The following is a 24,804-nucleotide window of genomic DNA, read 5'->3' as shown; positions in this document are numbered from 1 at the left end:
GGGGAAGGTACGTCAGATGGGAGGTTATGATTAGCAGTTACATAATAAGACGTTAGTTTATTAAACAGCTGATCTACCATTTAACTCATTTTTTCTTCATTATCAAAATAACGTAAAAATATGTACAGTAATAGGCCTATCCCGAAATGGCGGGAGTTACGTTCCTAGACACCCTGCGAATTTTGGACGGACAACTAACAAAGGCCTAGAAAGTCCTATCTACATATGTTAAACCCTAAATACAGTGGGGAAAAGAAGTATTTAGTCAGTCACCAATTGTGCAAGTTCTCCCACTTAAAAAGATGAGAGAGGCCTGTAATTGACATCATAGGTAGACCTCAACTATGAGAGACAAAATGTGAAAAAAAATTGAGAAAATCATTTTGTCTGACTTTTAAAGAATTTATTTGCAAATAATGGTGGAAAATAAGTATTTGGTCACCTACAAACAAGCAAGATTTCTGGCTGTCACAGACCTGTAACTTCTTTTTTAAGAGGCTCCTCTTTCCCCCACTCATTACCTGTATTAATGGCACCTGTTTGAAGTTGTTAACAGTATAAAAGACACCTGCCCACAACCTCAAACAGTCACACTCCAAACTCCACTATGGTGAAGACGAAAGAGCTGTCGGAGGACACCAGAAACCGAATTGTAGACCTGCACCAGGCTGGGAAGACTGAATCTGCAATAGGCAAGCAGCTTGGTGTGATGAAATCTACTGTGGGAGCAATAATCAGAAAATGGAAGACCTACAAGACCACTACTAATCTCCCTCGATCTGGGGCTCCACGCAAGATCTCAGCCCGTGGGGTCAAAATGATCACAAGAACGGTGAGGAAAAATCCCAGAACCACAAGGGGGGATCTAGTGAATGACCTGCAGAAAGCTGGGACCAACGTTACAAAGGCTACCATCAGCAACACACTACAACGCCAGACTCAGATCTTGCAGTGCCAGATGTGTCCCCCTGCTTAAGCCAGTCCATATCCAGACACGTCTGAAGTTTGCTAGAGAGCATTTGGATGTTCCAGAAGAGTATTGGGAGAATGTCATATGGTCAGATGAAACCAAAGTAGAACTATTTGGTAAAAACACAACTCGTCGTGTTTGGAGGACAGTGAATGCTGAGTTGCATCCAAAGAACACCATACCAACTGTGAAGCATGGGGGTGGCAACATCATGCTTTGGGGCTGTTTCTCTGCAAAAGGATCAGGACGACTGGTCCGTGTACATGAAAGAATGAATGGGGCCATGTATTGTGAGATTTTGGGTGCAAACCTCCTTCCATCAGCAAGGGCAATGAAGATGAAATGTGGCTGGGTCTTTCAGCATGACAATGATCCCAAGCACACTGCCAGGGCAACAAAGGAGTGGCTTCGTAAGAAACATTTCAAAGTCCTGGAGTGGCCTAGCCAGTCTCCCGATCTCAACCCCATCGAAAACCTTTGGAGGGAGTTAAAAGTCCGTGTTGCCCGCCGACAGCCCCAAAACATCACTGCTCTAGAGGAGCTCTGCATGGAGGAATGGGCCAACATACCAGCAACAGTGTGTGCCAATCTTGTGAAGACTTACAGAAAACGTTTGACCTCTGTCATTGCCAACAGAGGATATACAACAAAGTATTGAGATGAACTTTTGTTATTGACCAAATACTTATTTTCCACCATTATTTGCAAATAAATTATTTAAAAGTCAGACAAAATGATTTTCTCAAATTTTTTTTTCACGTTTTGTCTCTCATAGTTGAGGTCTACCTATGATGTCAATTACCGGCCTCTCTCATCTTTTTAAGTGGGAGAACTTGCACAATTGGTGACTGACTAAATACTTATTTTCCCCACTGTATGTCCCCAAAACTCTTAAAGTTCATTTTTAAATGGTTATAATTTACATCATTCTTTTTTTTTTTTTTTTTATTTACATCATTCTTTAAAATTGTAAAGAGAAACATAGAGTAGCTTACTGTACTATAAAGTATATACAGTATGATACATGTAGCCTACGTGTAATGTCCGCCATCTTGTGTCTTTGAGACGCTGAACCCACCTGAGCACTTATATGTTACACTCAATGCTACGCTATAATTTTTTTATTTGTGTACGACACATTAGGGTAAACTCAGCTCTTGAGTACGTTTAAAAAAACATTGACTACCATTTTCTTTGCTTACAATGGGGTATAGTACGATATGCAAATTCGTGAATTCGCAGATTTTCAAGCACGAATCTTCGTGGTATTACTATACTGCATTTTCATACGTCAAACAATTTGACCAGAAATCAGAAATAATGTAACAAACTTAACTGGAAATCTGTTCTATGTAGCTTTAAGTCAGAGTCCAAGAATTTTATATTGTCTTTTTACACCACTAGGTGGCAAAATATACAAATATATAAATAGTTCCTGTCCAAGATAGCGGGCAACAGCTGTGAGGTATGTAATCCAATTCAACACCATGTGCTATGCAGTGAAATCAGAAATTATCTATTTGTAATACTCTGCCCACTACAAAACATGAATGAGGGAACAAGTTCCTCTGTAATTGTTATACCCAATTATCCTCTTCCTAATGGGAAGCTATTGTAATTGCAATTTTGTCTTTCATCTTGTGGCATCCTTTCCCCCAAGTGTGGAGCCTTCTAGCTCAGACGAGTGATAAATATTTCAGGGTGAGCAGCTTGATCCAAATTTGCTAAAAGCAATCAAATCTTTCACACCCATTGCCTGCTTATGGTCATTCACTAAAGAATAACGAGTTAGGATTCACTGTGATGCTCTGTCATACTATAAATATTGGTGTGCTCTTAAGTTAAATAATCCATGTTGTGTGCTTTGGAAGTGCGGATTTCATCTCACTGTGTCACTGCTTTTGAGATTTCCTGTTTGAATATCTGTGTGTGTGTGTGTGTGTGTGTGTGTGTGTGTGTGTGTGTGTGCGTGGCTGTGGGTGTATATGGAAGTTTCAACAGCAAATTTCTGCATTCCTAATTTTTTCTAGTTTTGATTTTGATTAAGCTCTAAAAACACATTCTAACATAACATTAAGTAAACTGCTGCTATCAGTCTGCTGTGTCATTTTTGTCAATACTCAACGAACACAACCTGTTTTGGATTAATTATTCATTAGGGTAAACCCTTTCATTCAGGTAAAAACACCAGCACTGAACTTCTTGTACAACAGAGCACATTGGCTTTAATGGCACAGATGAGTGTCTTTCTCGGGTCTCTATAGTACTGAGCCGGCTGTTATTAGTGGGTTATGAAAAGTGAGGCAGGGTCTCAAGGGGCGTATGGAATACACTCCACAGCTGCCCCATGATCACCCAGTCACCCAGTCACTTGAACACTGCGTCTCCACAGTTGCAGAGCCGACGGTGCGTCTAGCCGCGTTAAAAGGGCACTGGCAGGTAGACTGGAGGTTTCACAGTGTTACCGCCCCATTGATTCTGCCCAGTACATTATTGACTGTCAAGACCGTGTGTGTGTGCACAAGTGCAGCAAGACCGTGTGTGTGTGTACAAGTGCAGCAGACAGAAAGAGAGGAAGCCCCTCAAAGTGTTAAACTCGCGTCTAAATGCGCGCATTTGGAAAACCTAACACTGAGTTTCTATTCTTTCTCTATTCTTAATGTGCAGTGTGACGCACTGACTCCTGATGGCAGTCCACTTTTGGAAGCTTTTCATTTGCTCTGCTTTGTTGATTTAGGCCTGCATTACCCTAGTTGGGAGCCATTTCTCCTTAAAATATCTTTTCACTTCGTGATCGCCGTCGCAGCACAAGCAGGCCAGCTGACGATGACGTTAGATCGTCAATGTGGGTGCACAAAAAACAAAGATGAAAACGTCAAAATAACCAGAATAAATCACATCAGAATAACCAGAGCTCAGTGAAGCCAGCGGCATGTCCATATGAACAAAGGTGGACATAAGACAGGAGGTGTGAAACCAGGTGAAAGCCAGCAAGCTTCAGGAATGTTGGTACAGTGCTACTTTGCTGCTGCCCTTGGCTGGAGTCTAAGGCACCTTTCCCTGGGTTTGCCCTGAAGTATCACTATCAGGCAATTATGATAACAGCATTCAGCAGTTCACAGAGAGGTGGTAGGTCAAAGATCCCTGAATGTTCATAGGTAGAATGTTACATTAGACTTGACCAGCAAGGGAGCGTGTTACATGCATCCAATGACAACAGCTAATGTTCTGTATGTTTGTCAGATGGAGGTCCGAGGAACACAGCGGTAATTGATCCAGCAGTTTTGGCAAGTGTCACAAATACAACAGGAAACTATTATCAATTCCAGGTTCAGAAAGTAAAAGTCCTCACCAGGATTTTGCTCAAGCTTGCTAGATTTTCTAATTAGTGCAATCCAGGTAAAATTAGTGGAATCAACACAATCCAGGAAGCCTGAGTAAAATCCTGGTGAGGACTTTTACTTTCTGAACCTGGAATTGACACCTCTGCTTCTAATTAAAACACTTTTAAAAATCATGCTATTGTAATCATGACTGTGGGTCTGATCGTTGCTTACTGTCTGGCCTGCCAGGGGAAAGCAGTGTAGTCCCTCTGTGATCGTTTGCCTAGGCCTAGGCTGAATGGAGTCCTGTGATTCCAGTCCTGATTGGCTAAAAGCAGAGAAGACATGGTAATTCAGCTTTGTGGTAATCTATAAGAAGAAGATCCAGTTAGAATAAGCTAAAATGCAATTATAAATCATTAATTAAGAAAATGCAATTAGCTTAATGAATCAGGCACAGCCTACAACATTAGTTTGAAACAAAACTCATGATTTGCGAGAGATCTCTATTGCTAATTGGAAGCAGGAGTGGGCGAGCTTATTTTCTTAGCAGGCTGTGCGTAGCATTGTACTTGCAAACTGAAGTGCTACTGCAGCTGTGCCATCCTTTGTGTTGTAGATGTATTGGTGATTGGTTCTGGTGCTCAGTGAAGTTCAGTGAATCTCCGCATGGCAACTCTAGTAACATACAGCCTTGTCTATAATGGAATTGTCCAAATAAATAGATATTAATTTAAAGGTAGTTCTTACCAGTGCACCCAGATGACCTCTCTCCCTCTCTCTCTTTATCTCTCTCTTGCTCACATTCATTTAAATTAAAACACATAAGAAAGGGAACTTCATAGGTTTTTCCAGTGCAAATCCGTATGATATCTTCCATTATTTTGTAGACATCCTAAAATGAGAAATAATAGGAGCACACACAGAGACATATATTTACTTAGAAGGTTAGAAAATGACACAACACACATTCCAAGTCTAAGAAGCATCCACCCACACAATGCCCAATTTGACCCTCAAAATTACTCTCAAAATTACACTCTAGGAGAGGCCTGACCACCTACACAAATGCACTGTCTGTACAGCACCCTATAAATCCTCCACGCTCCAAAATCTGCTATGAGTATGAGTATAAAACCAAAGGGTCACACATACACACGCCCCTTTCTGGACCTAATGTAAACAGTGATGGTGCAGTGATGGTTCTCTTGAATGCCCCTGTCTCCACCTGCAAAGCTTCACTCAGTCACTTACCTGAAGTTGGACCTCTTCACCACAAGGAAGTGAACTTCTTGCCAAATCCAGAGATAGCTGTTTGAAGGGTGAAAAATATAAAATGAAAAGTTGTAGAGAACAAAAAGGGAGAGTGGTGTAGGGTAAATAAGCAGAGAAGGAAGCAGGTAATATGTAAGCGCAGAGAAAGGTAATTATGAAGAAGATTACGGGTTGATTCAGAGCTTCATTTCAAAACATTAGCAAAATCCTCAGACAGAGGGCAGTTGGCCCTGAGGAGAAGCACATGGCGACTCTAGAGCTGCCCCCGCCACACTAGAGCTGCTCCCACCGCACCTTCTCCCAGCTTGCCAGCCTGTTCAGCAGCCCCTCCAGGCAGGATCTTAGACAGCACGCTCTCTCCTTCCATCCCGGGCTGAGCTGCTGCCGCACTGCCTATTCCACCAGGCCTCGGGGCAGCCTTGGAGCCTGTAAACACATGGGGGAGCATATAACGTCGCCGCCCTTGTGGTGAAACTGGGGGCACGGGATAATGTCCAAAAAGATACCATTTGCATCCACGTGTGGGTTGAATGTGCATCTGTGTAAAAGTGAGAGCGCACAATGTAAAATGTAATAGGCTAATGTTTCATTTGTGTGTTTCTGTTCTAATACACATGGTTCATGATTTGTGCGATGATTATGTAATATGATAAAATGTTACAGCAGGAATGGATACAGTAGCTATGGTTCTAAGGACCTTCACGATTCTGTGCAAAGAAGTCCTGAAAACAACCCACTGGAACTATGTGACTGCTTGGGAAAACCAGAGATAATCTACATTATCAGGACTAGCAAAATTACCGTAATAGTGTTGGATATAGATATGTATGAACAACAGACATGAGATCTGTATGACCCAATGTCCCAACAAGATAAAAACAAATGTGTTTGTGTGTGTGTATTTGTGTGTGCATTGGTCCAGACTCACCTATCCCTGTAAGCGGGGGCTGGGGTGTTTTGGCAGGTTGCGGGGTGACAGCTTTTGCTCCAATCGCAGTGGCAGGAACAGGCTCAGGCTTAGCCAGGCTGCTCTGTAGTCAGAGACGAGACACACAGTTATCTGGATCAAAATGTACTGGACAATAGTAAACATTTGGAATTTATTGCAAACAGTGAGGACTGTATTCTGCGCATGTACAATTGTAAGCATTATAAAGAACCGTCCCAGGGAGGAAACAAATTCTGTTTGAACCACATAGTGTTCAATACAAGGTACACAAACGCAAGTAAAAGATCATTTGCAAGTAAAAGCATTTTACATTCTGTTGCCACACTACAACTCGCTGGGTTATTTTTCATTAACGTTTTAACTCTCTGGGGTCTAGAGTTATCCTTTGTTTCTGTAATTAATAGTTCTATGTGTAAAGTATTATCTATTCTATTTTATTGCTTTAGTATTACAGCATGTCCTTTCAGTTTACTGACATATTTGGGGGGTTAATCAATCAGTGGTTCGTTCCAAGCAACACCTATAAAGTAAATGCATACTTAAAAGATGTATTTGTTTATCTACAATTTGTTATTACTTTTACAACTCTGTCTGTGAATTTTAACTCAACATTTTTCTTCAGACTAAATTGTGGCTAATGAGTGTGTGTGTCGAGTGAAGAGTAGGGCTAAATATCCTTTTGAAGGGTATACACAAAGCAAACAATGAGAAATGTGTTGTGACAGGGAGAAAAGCATTCTGGGATAGATTTGTTCTCTCAGTATATAACCAACTAATCAGAGAACAAGATAAGAGTCTACTAACAGAAACTCAGCAAAAATTAACAGTGCATGGTGAGCTGGGCCTTTTCAAATCTAAAGCTGGAGGAAGACAAAGTTAAGGAAGAGTAATGAGACAGGGGGGAAGCCAGAAGCAATAGCCCACAACCCACTGTTAATATGGACAGACGCTTATGTAATGATAACAGTAGAATCTGGTATATTGAAATGGATGAACAGATGCAAGAGGAGGACTGGGACGTCGAAGAAGCGAAGAGAACTGAGTGGTTGGTGTTAGAAAACCATTTAATGATGAAAGTGATGAAGAAATCAAAGGCTCTGCCAGTTTGGTGCATGGATTTTACTGTATGTGCAGACACCCACACATTCTGGCTGTAAATACTGAGATCATTTTGGTTATATTATTCAGTCTGTCTCAATGCAGCAATTAGACATTTAAGTAAGCCATGAATGAGTAAAATATGAAACCCCATAACATCTATAGGAAATACTAATAAAGTGGAATTATGTCAGTGCTTTCAGCAGTACGCCTTTGATGCTTTCTGTTGACCAATACCTATGCACTTCGTAAAACATCCAGCATTATGGATCAAGACTGTATATTGCACATTAAGTGCTGCATGCCTAACAACACAACCAAATGGTTCTTTGTCAACTTTGAGGTATGTGATGGACAGCCGTGACAGGGTCACGAGAATGTCGTCAACATATGTCGTTTCATAGTTAACGTGTGAGCACGGCTCCTCACCGTAGCAGGCGCCGGCTGCACGCCTGCAGCAGGTTGTCGTGCTGGAGGCCCAGTCTGTCCAGGTTTGGCTTGAAGTTGCTGGGCTTGTGCTGGTTGCTGCTGTGGCGCGGCACTCCCTACAGGTGTCTGCTGTCCCGGCCTGGGCGTGGACGTCTGCGCCTGCTGCTGCAGCTGCGTTCGCTGGCCCTGCTGCTGCGTTTCAGGTGTCTGCTGGGAAACAGGCTGCCTGCTTGAGCTTGAAGAAGCAGCTGGAGCCCTTTGCGCTGACCCAGTTGAACCTGGCTGTCGAGAAGACGATGGGTGGCCCTGAACATCCTGCTTCCTGCTTGAAGACCCTTGGTGGTGGGAGGATTGCTTCCCAGAACGGGAACCGTGGTGGTGGCCTGAAGGGTCACGAGTGTAATCGGAGGAGTGGTAGCCCTGAGAACGAGAGTCACCCCTCTTCCCAGAAGAAGAGGACATGGAGCGAGAGTCGTGTCGCACAGACGGGTCCTTTGAGGAGCGTGATGATCGAGAAGAGCGTGGTTCATCGGAGTGGCGGGAGGACGAGTGCCTGCCAGAGCTTCCAGTACCATGGTGACGGTGTTCTCGAGAGGTTGTGTGGCGAGAGTGACCATAGTCATCTTGTGGCCAAAGGTCTTCCTCTGGAGGTTCATCATAGTCATGGTACGTGTGCTTAACATGGCTCCGCCTCCCAGTGGATGAATGGCCGCTGCCATAGTGACGGGAACCACGAACGTCACGTGGTTTCTCGAACCAGTCAGTCTCCTCCTGGCCAAGGTGGTAGGCTTTGGAAACCAGAAGTAAATCACAATCAATCTCCATGTTGATTGGTGAAAGAGTCATGCAGAGTATGGTCATGCAACAACAAAAAGAAAAACCAGAGAGCTAGAGCTTATTAACCCATGCACAGCATTGCAAAAAAAACTGCCACTAAAACACTACTCACAGTTTACAGACATTTCTGATATTACATGCCCAGGGCTGTATGTTTGGAAAAGCATGCATAAAAGAAAAAAAAACAAAAGGAACAAGAGTTCATGCAATTTTGGCACTCAACACTGCGTTAACCGTCAGTTCTGACGAAAGCTGGTAGCCTGGAAGCACAACGTAGGCATGCACTGGACTCCTTTACATCTGCTACTCTCTCTCTTTCTCTGGGTGGGTGGGGGATGTTTAAAGTAGACAGTGGCTCTGGCATTCAGATCCCAATTACCTTCACTGTCAGACACAGCGCAATACATATCGTCTATTATGTACATATCATCAGGTTTGTAGACATGGGTCCGTGGCAGGTCTCGAATATGGTCCTGAACGTCAGGGAGAGAGTGACTTGAGCCGTACGGATTAGATGGATCGTAGTACGTCTGCCTATTACCCATAAGCTTTCCCATGGGACTGAGCGGGCTCTCCTCTTCGGAGTACTGAGAGCGCAAAGTGGGGCGACCACAGCTGTTTCTGTATGAGCGGTCTGTGTAATCCCGTTCGTAAGACCTGCTTCGGTAGCTTGTATCCCGCGAAGAAATTTTATCCATGCCATAACCAGTTGAGCGGGACCTGCCATAGAGTCGTTCATCGTCATAATAGCCTCGATGTGGGTCGTATGTAGTCTGCCGCAGCCCATAGATTTCGTCTTGGAGTTTCCGTGACCGGGAACCTGTACCATAGCCACTTGTTGTAGAGGTGCTCATGGTGTATGAGGCCAGATCAGCCTCCACATCACGAGCCTCCTCAATTGGGGAGAACTTGGAGATCTTCTGCTCCAAGCCTTGTTTACGATGTTTGCTCCTCTTGGTGGACATGACCGCTGGGGCCAGGCTCTTTGAGGATTGCCTCTGGGCTGCCCTTGTAGTTGTCGAGTGCTTGTAGTCATCATAGTAATATGACGATCCCCCACCCATGCTACAGCTGCCCACTACCCGGCCATGCGTATCTGCCCCTCGCGCTTGGTAGCTGCCGGTGCTCTTACCCCTGCCGTGGTGATGGTCGTACATCTCTGCGTCACGCTCGTCCTCTGGTCTGGCGTAGGAGCTCCCCCCTCGTGTGTGGAGTCCATCTCCCCCATATCGCCCGTGGCCCTCACTGCGATGTGGGTCTGTGGTGGTGGTGCCCATGCCCTCTTTGGTTAGTTCACTGATATCGTCAATCATTACGTAGTTCCTGGAGACATTCTGCTCCAGGCTGGAAGAACCATAAAGGCCATCACTTGTATAAGTAGAGGGGCTGTCCACTGAGTGCAGATGGTCAGATGGTGTTGCCTGACCATATGTGCTGGCAACAGTAGTTGTGTACTGTCCATATGAACTGGTTGTAGTTGTGTACCCATAGGTATTAGCTGTGGTTGTAGCATACTGTCCATAGCTGCTTGTTGGCGTTGATGTGTATGGACCATATGTACTTGCTGTGGTGGTTGAGTACCCACCATAAGTACTTGAAACAGGGGTGGAGTATGGCCCATATGTGCTTGCCATGGTTGTGCTGTACTGTCCATAAGATGGAGCCAAACCAGATTGGCTGTATGTAGAATCTTGAGCAGAGGTAGTTACCACAACAGTAGGATTGCTTATAACCTCATAATTAGTGGGCATCTTATGTTCAAGATCAGCCAGTGAGGTCTGTCGTGGCCTCTGATGGACAGTTAGTATATCTGCCGGCGGCTGGTAGGTACTCGCCTGGCTGACCGGGTAGGGGGGTGCCTGGCTCGGGTATGGCGTGGTGTGGGTTGGGTAGGGAGTTAGACCAGCGTGTGGTTGTGGGGGAGGCTGGAACCCTGGATGGCTCGGCTGGGTTGGCGGTAGCACGGTATGGTCTGTTGGGTATGGTGGTTGGCTTTGTGGGAAGCTCTGGGATGGGAAGGTCCCTTGACCCTGGTAGGACGGAGTGGGATGGTGGGTCTGCAGAGGTGTAGGCTGTGGGAGAGCCTGGGCTTGGGAGACTGTAGGATAGGGAGGCTGGTTGAATCCAGTGCTCTGGAATGTGGAGGCCTGTGGTGCAGATACTGTTGACTGGCTCTGTTGGTACTGGTAGGACACAAAGGACGATGTAGGGGGAAACTGTGTAGCCGTGTTCAGATCACTGGTAAAATGGCTAAGTGGTGCTGTACTGGGTCTTGTCAGGAGCCCATTGCTCTCGAAGGACGCAGCCGCAGCTGCCAGGCGAAGGTTGTTTAGTTCTGAATCTGACATATAGTCTCGCGTGTCCCCCATGCAGCGCAGGTATGCTATGTCCCTCCTCTCCCTCTCTTTCACTAGCGTCTCCTTTCGCTGTGTGATGCCCATCTCCAGGTATCGAAGTTTGGCATCAATCTCCTTCTCTTCCTCCTCCAGCTCAGCTTGCTGCTTGCGTAGTTTGGTGGATTCCTGCTCAACAGCCTTCAGCTCATGGGTGAGGTCCTTCAGGAGGCTGGCCTTAGCCGCCAGACCTGGACGAGAACCAGCCTTCATGGAGGGCACAGAGGGCACATACATCTGGGGCAGGGCAGGAGTGACCATGGGCATCTGAGTCTCCTCGGGCGGGGGGCTTGGCAGGGTTCGTTTAACCTTCCTCAGGAGGGAGCTCTGTTGGAGTGCCGCCAACTATGAACACAGAGGGGCCAGGGAGAACGAAGGGGTCAAGGACATGCAAAACGTATGGTGCAATGTCATATATTGGAGTATCTTTGATAACAAAGCAAAAACAAACCATGTAGTAGTTACTAGTGTGCTGAATGAATTTGCAAACTATAGATTTGAAAATTTCAGTATGAAAAATAGTGATAGAGTCTATAGTCTATAGTTAAAATGACCCTTCAAGTGAAACCCAGGTAACAGCACTTTTTAGCAGTGTGGAGATGAAAACTATCGCTGTTATATATGATCTGCGGTCAGGGGGTCACTAATACCAATGGTCCCTGTGCTGGCTCAATAGCAGAGAGACGTCAAGGTCCTTCGTGCCCTGTTTCTATGTAAAATACCAGCCAAGTGCAATGTTTTAGTGCTAATATAACTGAAAGGGGGAACATTAACATTCAGTGCTTATCATCAATGGCCAAACCCCTGACCTGTATCTGATGTACTACGTTTTCTTTATATAATCCCATTCACTATTTATTGGAACATGTAATGAATATTGAACTTAACTCAAACACAAAACCCTATGATGAACTGTAACTCCCTGTGTCTGGTTGTACCTGTAGATCTATTGCAATACAACTGGCAATACTAAAACAATTTGTTTAACATTTTTATAGGAGTTGAAATGTTTTAATTCACTGCATATAATGATTTGTGAGTGTATTTATCGCCAATTGTTGATTTGGTGGACAGAAATAAATACTCTGCAACAAGGCTTGTGGAGGCACAACATGGGTGTGATTTAAAATCTGCCGGTGCAGTGGTATTTATAAACCCATTTTGGCTTAAACAGTGCTTACTGCATCCTCAGACCTGCTCTTAGCACAGACGCAAATATTTTCCTAACTTTAAATTCAAAATTACTAATGAAACACTAATGCATTTTTAGTATAGCAATTCTATTGTGACTAGGTATATCATAATAATTGCTGGTATTGATTAATAAGTATTGTTTTAGCAATAAGTATAGTTTTTTTCTGAATGCCACTGGAAGATTTCATTTATGATTTTAGCCACCTCTTGCCAGGCCAGTTTAATCTTACCGAACCTGAGGACTTTCAAAGTGCCATAAGTGCCAAAGTGCCATATTTCAGAGTATTCTCTCCATACTCCATACTTCCCTGACAAGTATGTCTGTGTCCTCCTTCATGAATTTTAGTTTTTGCTGCTGTGTGTTCCTGCACATTCACTGCCATGATCAAATTGTCACTGTGCTGTGTCACTAGATCATATTTGGCTTTTTAAGGGAAGGAGAGGCGTTAATCTGATTGGCACATTTGCTGATCACGTCTTCTAACCCACTGTTTTTGTACTATTTTATTTCTGATTATTTCAGGAAAAGTGCAGAATTATGAGAACTCTATGGTAAGAAAATTTAAGTGTAATATATTTATATACTATCAGAATGGTGTTTAACTAATATTGACTGCTGCCTTTGAACCAAAACCTCAAGATGCTTAAAATAATTGTAAATCCAAATATTACATGTATTCCTAAAATATATTTATTCAGTATATGTGTCTGGTCATACCTGACTTTGAAGTGCTTGTTGCTGGTAAAGGGATATTCTAGCCTTGGTTTGTTCGTCAGTAGTGGGACTAAGGGGCTTGGGGTCCGACATGGATCTCTGGACATTCTTCATAGGCCGGGGTAGACTCTGGTGTCTCTGTGGCGACTCAGCTGTATATGACTTCTGCTGCGGAGTGACATGGGCTTTATTCAGCCTCTCGCTAGAGAATGATGTCTCTATGATGCGATGTGGTGAAGACAGAGGAGATACAGGGGAATACAGCACCTGAGGGGATTTAGGTGGTTGTCGAATCACACTTGATAATGACTCGTTGTGCAGGTGGTGCTGCTGGTAGCCAATTTCCAAGGGATCTGGTTTCCGTCTGTCAAACTTTGCAACACCCTGTTGACGAGGGGATAATGGATCTGCTGACCCCACAAGTTGTGCGCTGCTGGAATATGGGCTAATTGTGGTGGCCACGTTAATTTGTGGAACCACCACACCTTGAGACTGGGCCTCAGGGTCCGTCTGGCAAGCTAAGCTTTGCCCTTTCTGAGTTCTCTCTGGACCCGAAATATAGTGGACAATCTCAACTTTGTTGGGGTCTGGCACTGTGACGTGTATGGCTGGGGAGGTCCTCCCTAGTTGCTCCGTTTCTGTTTGGCAAGAGCAGTCCCGAATGGTTTGGATGGCAATGCTAGATGAAGCAACTTTGGCGGCTGCAGTTGAAGTAGAAGTTTCGGTTTTAGGATCAGCCCCAGATTCAGAGTGTCTGGAAAACCGGGAACGTCTCCGCCTGACAGGCTGCTCCCACTCTGCCTTGTCTTCATCATCATCTGTCTGAACACTGCAGTCTACACTGCGCCTAGTCCTTCTTTTTCTTGACATCAAATATTTTTCTTCTCCATCTTCATCATCTGTTTGTACACTGCTGTCCACATTCCTGCGTGGCAAAGAAAACATTGTTACCTCACCCTCACCGTCCTGTAGCCGAGGCATGGATCTTGGTTTCCGCATAGATCTACTCTCGACTTGAACCTCATTATTCCTCAAGCACATCTCAGATGAAGAATTCGGCAGGGACCGAGAAGAGGCCTGAATATCTCCGTATGGCAAATTTTGGGGCAGGTCCTGTGGCTGAATAAGTCTGCCAGTTTGGTCACAGACAAGTTGGGCACTAGCACTGGCTGCCGCAGCCGCGGCTACTGTCTTTTGTCTCTTTTGCTCCTCAAGATGCTGCTGAAGCTGTTGTTGAAGAGACTGTATCTGATCGAGCTGCTGTTTCTGCTGAGCCAGCTGTTCTCTCTGCATAACCAATTGGCTTTCTCTTTCAACCTGCTGCTGCTGCAAAACCTGCTGCTTGATCGTCTGCAACTCCTGAATCTCTCGTTGTACCAGCATGTGCTCTTTCTCCCGATGCCGCTGTAGTTCTACGCGCTCTCTTTCAAGCTCCTCCTGAAGCCGCAGCTGCCGTAATTTCTCAAGCTCTACTCTCTCTCTCTCAAATTGTAATAGCTGTTCCTGTTGACGATGTAGCCGTTCTTCCTCTGTCTCCTGTTGAGGAGGAGGACCTCCCAGAGCTGCTGTAGTGGCCGTAGTTGGTTGTGTTAGAGAAGGCGGCTGTGTTGAAACAGACTTGGATGGGAGTTGGCTGTGAGTAGGAGGATAAGAGTGTGCAGGTGGAGGTTGAGGTTGTGATGCAAGAGGCTTTGCTGGAGGCTGAGCAGGAGTCTGGGCGTGAAGGTGTGGCTGAGAAAGATTTATTGGCTGCTGCTGAGGCTGTGATTGGCTTGCTGAAACAGCTTGTGTTGGTGCTGCGCTTGGGCCACTGGGCGCAGCAGAAGGCTGTGTTAGTGCTGCACATGTCCCATGAGCTGATGTGCTCGCAGAGGATTTTCCAAGATAGACAGGTGCATCCTGTTCTGTTGTGACTACAATTGACTCACCTGCAGTAGCAGAGGTCGCAACAGGAAGACGGCTGGGTGTTGGGAAACGGTAAGGTGCCTGTCCTGTGAGAGGCATCCTGGGTGCCACAGGCACCCTTGTGAGGCTAGCCAGAGGTACTGGTGTCATATTTGTTGTGGGATATGGCTTGTAAGCACCTCTTACTAATGGACGCATTACAGAGGCAGGCTGAGTAGTGATTGGCACAGTGGAAGCAATGGGTGTGTTAATTGTTGAATATATCATGCCATCAGCTGATCTAATAGCTAATGGATACATGGCTCTAAGGCTTGCTTGTCTTGCATTAATGAGGTTGGTGAGGGTTTGGGAAAGGGGCTTTCCATCTGGGCCATACATGAAGCTGGGTCTAGGACCCTGCTGCAGATTATATCTACCAGGAAGGCCACCTCCTCGTCCAGTACCCAACTGTAGAAGATCAGGGTTGCTGCCGTATCTATCCATTGAATTAAGAGCTGCACACATTCTGCTAATTTCTCTGGCAGTAGTGGCACTATACTGGGCAAGGTTAGATTCCTGGAAACTTGAAAGGTCACGGGAAGAATACCCATAGTCAGTACTGATATTGGACAAGGAGCTGAACCTCCTCATAGGCAGAGGGGCTGTCCCCACATCTCCCTGACGAAGATCTGTGTAAGAGCCGTATTGAATTCCCATCCCAAAGTATCCTCCTTCATAGCCCTCCTTCACTGAACTTAAATCCATTGCCAGATCTCCAGAGGCTTGCATGTGTGGATCAAGCTTTGGTGGATAGGACGGGAGCCCTACTTCTGCAAGATTAGTCTCAGACATGGATGGTTGCATCCGGCCAGGGAAAGGCAGTGTGTACGACTTTGAGGCAAAATCTTGGCTTGGTTGTCTCTCTTGCCTTGACTCTAGTGATTGGTAGTGCTGAGGTAGTGCAGAAGGAGGTCTTGATGGTTCAGTAACATTCGTTGTCTCTTCTGCTGTTGGTTTTTGGGAGAATGGACCGCCGACACAACTCCCACCGAAGGGCAGGTTATAAACTACATCACAGCAAGCCACTTGGTTCTCCTTCTTGATTTGTCCCGTTAGATCCACTGTATCTTGGCTTTCCTGTGGTTTGATCAATTGGGTCAGAGGTGTTCCTTGTGCTGTACCATCCATCTGGACCATCATGACATGAGGCTGAGTAGCTGTCAGGTTTGAAGAACCTGCCTCCGGTGCTTTATTTTTCAGTTCAATGGACCCTCCAATGGTGTACATCTCAGGTGCCACCCCTGGTGATACTGCACAGACCACTGGGGCAGCGCTTGTCTGACTGACTATCAAGTCTTTCTTCAAGATCGGAATCTGACTGGGTAAGTTCATCTTTGAAAAAGATGCCTGTTGCTGTTGAAGGTGATGATGCTGGAGCTGCTGCTCCAATAACTGCTGTTGCTGCTGTAGTTTCTGCTGTTGCCTGAGCAACTGGAGCTGCTGAATACTCAGGTCTTCTAGCTTGGCATCAATATTTGGTATGGATGGGTCTACTGCTGGAGGTTTGTTCTGTGCGAGGCATGCCACAGTTTCCATGCCCTGGGCATAGTCAACTCTGCTCTGAAGAGGATCTCCATACACTGCAGGATGCTTGGGCTGAGAGATGAACATAGAGGCGGCAACAGTCACGCTGACAGTTGTGGCTGTAGAAACAGCCACATGTGGCTGTTCCTGGACATTCAAGTTCATGATGAGGGGCTGGATAGTTGTGGTTTGACGCATGGGGCTCCCTTCAACACTCCCTGAATATTTTCGTGATTCTGTGGCCAAGGAAATCAAGTCCATTCCCTGATCAGTCATAATAACTGGAGTTGACTTAGCAATGGACCTCAGATCCACAACACTTGCACTCTGTAGCCTCTGACCTTGCTCCACTCTTGAAGTGCCAGGTACTGTGGAAATGCGACACAACGATATGTTTTCCATTGATAGTGATCCACGAGTATAAGTGCTAGCGGTAGTTACCATACTTGTTCCAACATCAACTCTTTCAGCCTTAAAGGTTCTGTAGAAACCATGGGCAGGTGACTGTTGGTGAGGTGGTGTGTCAGGAGGGCTTACAGGTGGTGAATAGCCATCATATGTTGACTGACGGCTAAATTTTGTTGGCGACGACAATGGAGAAGTAGCAGTGTTAACTGTTACTGGTTTTGGGCTAGTGGGCTCAGATCCAATAGATATCATCATAAATGGGGCATCCTGAGAGGACTGTTGTCTGAAGAGGCGGGGTGAGATAGCCCTGTGAGGTGTCTGAGTGGCCTGTGCTATAACAGGAGATGGGGGGCCAGAACCTCCAGAGGAAGCTGCCACTGAGGGGCTAAAGGTCTGAGTTGAAAATTCAGCCGTTCTCCTAGAAGGAGATCGAACTGGACTATGAGATGGAGGTGAAGAAGGTGAAAGCGGTGGACTCCCTTTGTAGTATGAATAGACTTTAGGAGTACGAGGCTCAGTTATTGTCTCTGGTTGTGTTGTACTATCTCTCATTTGCACTCTACTGTCTGACACTCGTCTTCCCTCTCGTTGACTATATGCCTGAGTGATTTCGGCTATTTTACTGGACACACTTGAAATGCTGGTTGTGGCTATGGCAGTGCTGCTTGACTGCCGACCATACAGACTGGACTGTGTTGTAGTCATTGTTTGACTGGTACTGGTTTGTGAGACAGTTACTGCATCCCTGGCATATACTCCATATGCCGCAATAGTGGTGGCAGCTGCAGCAGGTGTGATTCCATTTTTGCCTGTATGACGTCTCAGTCCATCTTTATGCCCATCTTTGGAAAAATGTTGAGTTACTCTGACATCAGGTATTCGCCCTCCTGTTCCAGTTTCAGCAAATGATACAGGAGCCGAGAGCTGTGTAGGGCTTGTGCCTGGGGTGAGAAGGGCATTGCTCTGCTCCACAAGTTTAGCAAAGGCTGTTCCTGTGTCTAGCAGTTGTTTATCTTGGTAAGACACATCCATTTCCACTTGGTCGTCCAATTGCTTGGTAATATTCTGTGAGGTTTGACGAATCTCCTCGTAGATGTCACTCGCCTCCTCGTTCTCATACCCACTAACATCTTGGTCAATGTACTCGTACTCATCATCGTACTGTGGAGCATTTCTTCTGTCCTCCTCTTGGTAGGCGCTGGAACTATACTGCTGTGCCGACCGACACTGTTGTTGCTGCTGCTTTTGTTGTTTTTGTAACATCTCTGCTTTCCTCATCATTTCCTCATAAACTTCTTCAGCACTCTTCAGTGGTTTGCCACTTGAGGAGGTAGTCGTAATAACAGTAGAGGATGCAGTCTCCGGCTTCTCAGTAGGAGAATACAGTGACATGAATGTTGGTAAATTGTATTCACTGCCAGACTTGTAGAGCTTGGATGACATTTCATAGCCTTCGGCCTCAGAGTCGACTGAAGGTGAGTATTCTGAACAAGAAGAACGATGGAGTTCCTCCATCTCAGCAGCCTGTCTCAGCTCCTCTGTTGGAGAGGCATCTTCAATGGGGGACAGGTTGCTGGGAGGAGTCTTGGACCTCTCCCTGCGTCTCTGTGCTCTCAGCTCCTCTTTGTCGCGCTTTGTCTTTCGGGCGGTGCTTCGGATTCGCTGCTGCTCCACTTCTCTCATCTTCTCTTGCTCCCTCAGAAGTTCCTCCTCCTCTCTTAGTTCATCTTCCTCTGAGGAATCTTCTATGGTGGGAAGCAGTGGGCCATGGGACCGGTGCCTGGCTTTTCTCTGTTGCTTTGCTTCTTCTAGACGCTGTCTCCGGCTAGGACTGCTGTCACTGTCATCCTCCATAGAGGAGATAGAGGTAGGAGACGTTCCCGAGGTGTAGCTGGAAGTGGTTGGTGGGAGAGTGGAGGAGTACTCTCCTCTTGAGCGTTCCTCTGGAGATCCTGTAAGGCTTTCCATTTCAAGTTCAGGCTCCCTGTCCAAGCTCAAATCATTTTCATTGCTCAGTTCCATGTCTCGACTGTAGCTGTTGGTGTTGTTTAGCTCTATAGTCTTGAATCTCCGTAAGCCTCCTTGTGAGCCCATTAGGTCTTCCTCTCCCTCTTCAGCTGATCCTTTGTAGATGTCACTGGTGGTTTTGCTCTCCTCCTCAAAGCTGCTTGAATGGTGAGTAAGACGGCGCTTTTCTTTCCCTGAGTCACTAATGTGCTTGTGTATCTTTTTTGGCTTTTGGTAGCCATAACCTTCATCCTCTTCCTCCTCCTCTTCTTCTTCCTCCTCCTCTTCATCCTCCATCTCTTCTTCTTCCTCATCTTCATTTTCGTCTGCACTCATCTCCATGATCTGCCTTCTCATAAACTCCTCGTCGGTCATTTCAGCAGGTTCCAGCTTTTTCTTTTTCTTCTCGTCTCCCGCCGCAGCCATTGCCCTGAGCTCTCGTTTGGCCTCCCAGTCGGCCGCATCCTCTTCTTCTTCCAAGATGTCCTCCAGCTCCTCATCAGAGTCATAGTCTTCTGGACTGATTGATAGTGAGTGGGATCTGTGCTTTCTGCCATCTCCATCTCTGTGATGGCGTTCTCTACTACGCTCTTTGTTGCGTATTCTTTCGCCATCAGAGGACACCTTTGACTCTAACAGAGGTCGCATGGAGCTCTCCAGTTTGGTTATTTCCGAGGGACTTGGAGGAGTGTGAGTCCCACATAAACCCCTCTCACTTAGCTTCACCTCTTCTTCCTGGATGAGGCCAGTAATTTCACTGTGTGAGCTTGATATCCCATCAGAGGAGTAGCCTGTATCACTCAAACTCTGTGGGCTCCGTGACAGGTCATGGGTACTGTTAGTTTTGCTTGTCTCCTAGAGAACCCCAGAAAACACCATAAAACAAACAAATTAGTTTACACTCTCTGTATTCTTACATTTAAGAACTTCAAAGGTGAGTACAGTGACTGGAGTAAAGTCATTGAGATGCTTGTTAACTTCCTGGCTGACTTGACTTCAACTGCATGTCCATGGTCTAACTCTTCTAAACTCACCCTGACTCTCCCTCTTCAGGCATTAGCTTTCAGGAGAGGTGACTAAGAGGAATGAGTCTCAGAAACACATTGCTTTCCTCTCACTCTCTTTAAGCATAAACCTATCACTGCTCTGTCAGCACAGTTTCCTGGACATAAATAACACTTCAGCAAGAGCACAAAGAAAAGGCAAGAAAAGACTTTAAAGATGGCCGACTGCTTTCAGCTGCTATGGAATAATGTATTGGTTCAGTTATTAAGTGTACGCAATGTCAGAAAGAAATTTACATCAGCATAAAACTGATGCATTTATTTGCACTTTTATGAAAAAGGTTCTGGCTTTGTCTATACACAGCCTTACATTTCCTACAGTAACAACCAGAGATTTCATTATATAAATCACGAATCATTTAACACTGATATTTTGCAAGTGTACATTTGACATTTCACTCGAAGTTCTAGAAAAAAATAATTACCTCATAGTATCTGGACCGCAGTGATTCCTTCTTTTCATCCTTAGTTGGTGTGGTGGTGGTAATGGGCTCTGTTGCTCCCTTCTTATGAGCAGGTTTAGTCTCCTCAGTGAGAGCGGAGACATGCTCGGGCTCCTTGTCCAGTTTGGGTGTAGCGTGGTCTTTCCGCTGGGCTTCACTGACAGATGTAGTGGACGTTGGAGTAGAGGAGGACTGTGAGAGAGGTTTGGTGTCTCCTGTTTGTTTGGCTGCAGTGGGGGCCACAGGGACACTCCCTTGAGCTGCCGGGCCTTTCTGCTGTGGTGGCGCTGCCTTGGGTCCTTGCTGCTGAGTACCAGAGAGTTTCTGAAAGGGTAATGGCTGTTGACCGGCCTGCGCCTGGTGCCGCGGAGAGCCCACTGGTTGGTGCTTTGGGGACGGATGAGGAACTGGGAGAGGTAAGTCATCAAGTCCGCCGGACATTAATCGTTGGGTCTGACAGTTCAGACAGAGCCATTCTTTTTTCTGGAAAAAAAATGTAATACATAAATTCTGTAAACGTAAAAGGTGTTATGTTAGAATGTCAATAATTAATGGGTCAGTAAGTTCATTAGTCAATCATTCAGCTAATGGAAAATATAATGAATCATAAGGTCTATGAGGGAAAAAACATTTTGAAAATACTCAAAGTGAAACATCTGAGCACAGCTGCTCTGTGGGAAGCCATGGCATTAAACATTTCTCTTTCAGCAGATTTAAATTTGTGTGTGAATTTAAGCAAAAGAGAGTGACAATTCTGGAAACTGAGAAACGTGATTAATGGTTTAATTAATTAATTAAACCATTAATTATTCTCTGTGATTAATGGTGCTGTCAATGTACAGGTAAGGCTGCAATTTATGTAAACCATATGCAAATTACAGAGACACATATGTCTATGTGCACACACATTCATCTTGAGAAATGTCTTACTATATACACATGGGGTTAATTGGGTTTCTGTATTTCAACATTTTTTACATCATTACATCAGTCAGGCAGTTACACCAAACAATGAAATTATTACTTTGTTAGTCCTCCAGGCACCACTGTGTTAAATACAACAAAGTTGTAATTATAGAAAAGTGAAAAGACATAATATATGCATATGGATAGGTGCAGTGCAAAAGTCAAAGAAATCTGTATTAACCATACCAAATGCCACCCATATTAATTAGGAGGCATGTAGTGCTTAACAATTTTTTGCAAATTTTACTCATTCAAGTCATCATCATCCTGTTTAAATCCTTTATTGTTGTTTGATGAATGCAAAGTAAATAAACCCATTTTTAAAATGCATTTTGCAGTTTATGTCTGCACATATACTCCTTGAATTATTTCAGTAGGAAATGAAGAAGAAGACGTAGGAGAAAGTGGTGAATTTTAGATAGAAAAGGACAGTTTTAGATAGTTTTGATTGATCAAGACCTTGCAAACATTGTCAGACCTTCCTGGTTTTCTATCCTGAGGACATTATGGTCCCCACAGAGAAGCCGAAGCAGAGTACACACACACACACACACACACACACACACACACACACACACACACACACACACACACATGCACACAAACCCACCAGTGCCTTCTCTCTCTTTGTCACTTACACCCACTTGTTCTAAACTGTATTTCATAACCTCATAACTGCAGCCAAGCACACAATTCCAGGAATTCTATCACCGCTATGTCTTCTAAGAAAACAGTTATTCTCAAGCATGAGCACAGTGTGCAAGGTTTAGGGATTAGATCGTTATTTTAAAACTGTCCAATTATTTTGATGGTTCCTGCTCTGCTTCGTCTGCCATTTAGCATGACTGACCTTTGCTACTGGTAAACTTTCAGTAATACAAATGTTTGCTAAACAATTCATCCAAATGCACATTGTCCTTGGGTAGGCAATGGCACTTTATAGAGTGGAGATCAGGCAAGAATAATTTAAAAGTGAAAGTGGAAAAGATAATACGTGGAGCAACATTGGAAAGGCAGAGAGGGGTAGATAAGGAGAGAGTAACCACTGAGAGAGACATAAAGCCATTAGCACAGGGTGCCATTGCTGGTGTTCTGTTCTTGAGTGGAGAGAGTTCAAGTTGGTTGGAGTATAGTTCTGGCCTCCAGCAAGCAATAAGACTCACATAGGAACATGAGCCACAGATAAATAATGTAGAATGAGCTAACATTCACTGCACTTTCCTTCAGTGAGATCAGGCTCTTAAAGCTGGTGTAGAGGGAAAGTGAGAGTAAAGTTTTTAAAGCAAAGCTTTAGTCTATAAAGCTGCGTAGTTTTCCAGCTATGGTCTAAAACATGTTGCACTTGTGTCTAAAATACCCCTGAGGAGTCCGAACACTGGTCAGAAATTGACCTGTTGCCTTTAACGCAAGATTGATCGTCATCTGTTTGACAAAAAACCTTTTAACAATCTTTAACCATGTTAGTTGTTTTGACTTGTAAGTTTCTCCCTAAATTTTAAAAATTCAATTAAAATGAAGGCAAGCCTTCTAAATGTGTATCTGCCTGCCAAACATTTGTGTACATTTATACAATCAAAGTAACATTAACATGTGACAGGAATACTGCATTTAAGCTTTCTCATGCTAGCAGTTTGACTTAGGGCAGCGTTTCTCAAAGTGTGGGGCGCGCCCCACTAGTGGGGCGCATGGGTATTGCAGGTGGGGCGCAAGCAATTGGAAGAAATGAACCTTTTTAAGCCTGTTGTTTTAATGCCTGTTCGGTTTTCATAAGCCCCGGATGTTTAACATGTCTGCGGAACAACCACGCAATTCTTCTGAGGTGGGGAATCATAGAAAAAGTTTGAGAACCACTGACTTAGGGATATCATGTCCTCTGTATACCAAAATAATTGCAATGATAGCACATAAAGATAATTTTACTTAAAAGAGAAGAATATCCTAAAAGCCACAGCCATTTTTCACATCACCATAAAGGCTTAAAGCTTCAGTGTAAATTGGCTTAGTGTGCTAGACCATGGAAGAGAAGGCTTGCCTCTCATTATACTCCATTATTAACTAGAATACAAGCTCACAGTAGGTTCACAGTTGTTGTCTGTATGAGGCCATGGTCCGTTCTTGAAAGTAAGGCATAAGCCGTGGGCAAAATCTCATGCTGTCTATTGAATTATCACAGTGTGCTTTACAAAAGTACAAATGAGTGTGACATATACCGTACCCAGCATGGGGTATATGAGATATTCTTAGGCAGGGAAAAAAGTAAGAAATTAGCATATCTGTATGCAAAGCATTATCAAAAGTACAACCGATTGACCGAGTGATACACAATGATAGTTTTTAGTGAGCTTACTGTATAGTCATTTGAATGGAGACCCGTATATCCACTACTGGTCTCTGTGACTTTCATGACATCACCAACAAATATGAAAGCATTCAAAAGAAATAAGAGAGAAATTAAGTGGATAATGGTTTCAATTAATGGGAAAGTTAGGTGATGTTTAATGTTGTTTAATGTGAAATGACACAGGCTACCTCACTTTTTGTGTAATCAAACCAAACCTTATCGGTACAGGCCATCACAGATGTCATCAGATGGGTGCTTTGGATGTAATCTATCATTTATTTGGAACTGTTATGTACCAACAATAAATGTAAAAAAGAAACCCTACAAAATTTACCATCAAAGCAGAGGGTGAGCACTGAAAGATATACAGGCCTATATATATATAGAAAGAGAGAGAGAGAGAGCTGGGGGCCTCTGTACCATATTCTGAAATGGCTGATTTTGTCCCCACCACTTTTAGAAAGTGCACTCTGAAAATATTTGATATTGTAGCATCTGCAGAAAAAAGAGGCAGGAATCTGTTTTCTGTTGCTTTCAACACAGTGCTTATTTATCCAGACGTGAACGGTAATAGGAGGCAAATGGGGGACACACAACACAAAGATGGAGGCATTCTACTACACTAATTAAACTAGAGAAAGACACAAATAAATAAACAAACCATGTACATACACACAAAATCAACTTTCTAACAACACAAATAAACATTTAAACTAATTCACAAGCTGCAGTGGAGGAGGATCTAATCATGACTGGCTCCCCCTAGCTCTCCATCCACCTGGCCAGTGGTCCGCTAGTTGCAGGTACCTGTCCAAACAGTCTGGGAAATGGCGCTAATGTCATGTGGAAAAGTGTATTTGGTCAGCCCACACCTCTAATATGACAGGTGACCAATGGCTGTCACTGCAAGTGAGTACCGTGAAC

The 24,804-nt window shown here is 44.5% G+C and overlaps 1 protein-coding gene across 2 annotated transcripts in view; it reads right to left on the bottom strand.

The window, feature by feature from the left end:
- bsna (bassoon presynaptic cytomatrix protein a) overlaps positions 1 to 24,804 on the bottom strand; it is a 103,422-nt gene that overhangs the window by 655 nt on the left and 77,963 nt on the right. Inside the window, exons 4-12 of one of the 2 annotated variants that reach the window (XM_077003013.1) lie at positions 20,556 to 21,056; positions 13,187 to 19,921; positions 9,261 to 11,619; positions 8,045 to 8,832; positions 6,497 to 6,599; positions 5,863 to 5,994; positions 5,548 to 5,604; positions 5,044 to 5,188; positions 4,528 to 4,621 (exon numbers count right to left, since the gene is read on the bottom strand). In XM_077003013.1, coding sequence (XP_076859128.1) covers positions 5,564 to 5,604; positions 5,863 to 5,994; positions 6,497 to 6,599; positions 8,045 to 8,832; positions 9,261 to 11,619; positions 13,187 to 19,921; positions 20,556 to 21,056 — 10,659 coding nt within the window. In that variant the 3' untranslated portion in view covers positions 4,528 to 4,621; positions 5,044 to 5,188; positions 5,548 to 5,563. The remainder of the gene's footprint in view (positions 1 to 4,527; positions 4,622 to 5,043; positions 5,189 to 5,547; positions 5,605 to 5,862; positions 5,995 to 6,496; positions 6,600 to 8,044; positions 8,833 to 9,260; positions 11,620 to 13,186; positions 19,922 to 20,555; positions 21,057 to 24,804) is intronic. The other variant, XM_077003014.1, reaches the window with a different exon arrangement.

Source organism: Brachyhypopomus gauderio, chromosome 4, assembly GCF_052324685.1.
Source record: "Brachyhypopomus gauderio isolate BG-103 chromosome 4, BGAUD_0.2, whole genome shotgun sequence".
NCBI classification, from domain to species: Eukaryota; Metazoa; Chordata; class Actinopteri; order Gymnotiformes; family Hypopomidae; genus Brachyhypopomus; species Brachyhypopomus gauderio.
The sequence above is the reverse complement of the archived record's forward strand: the minus strand, read 5'-3'. Positions and strand labels throughout refer to the sequence as shown.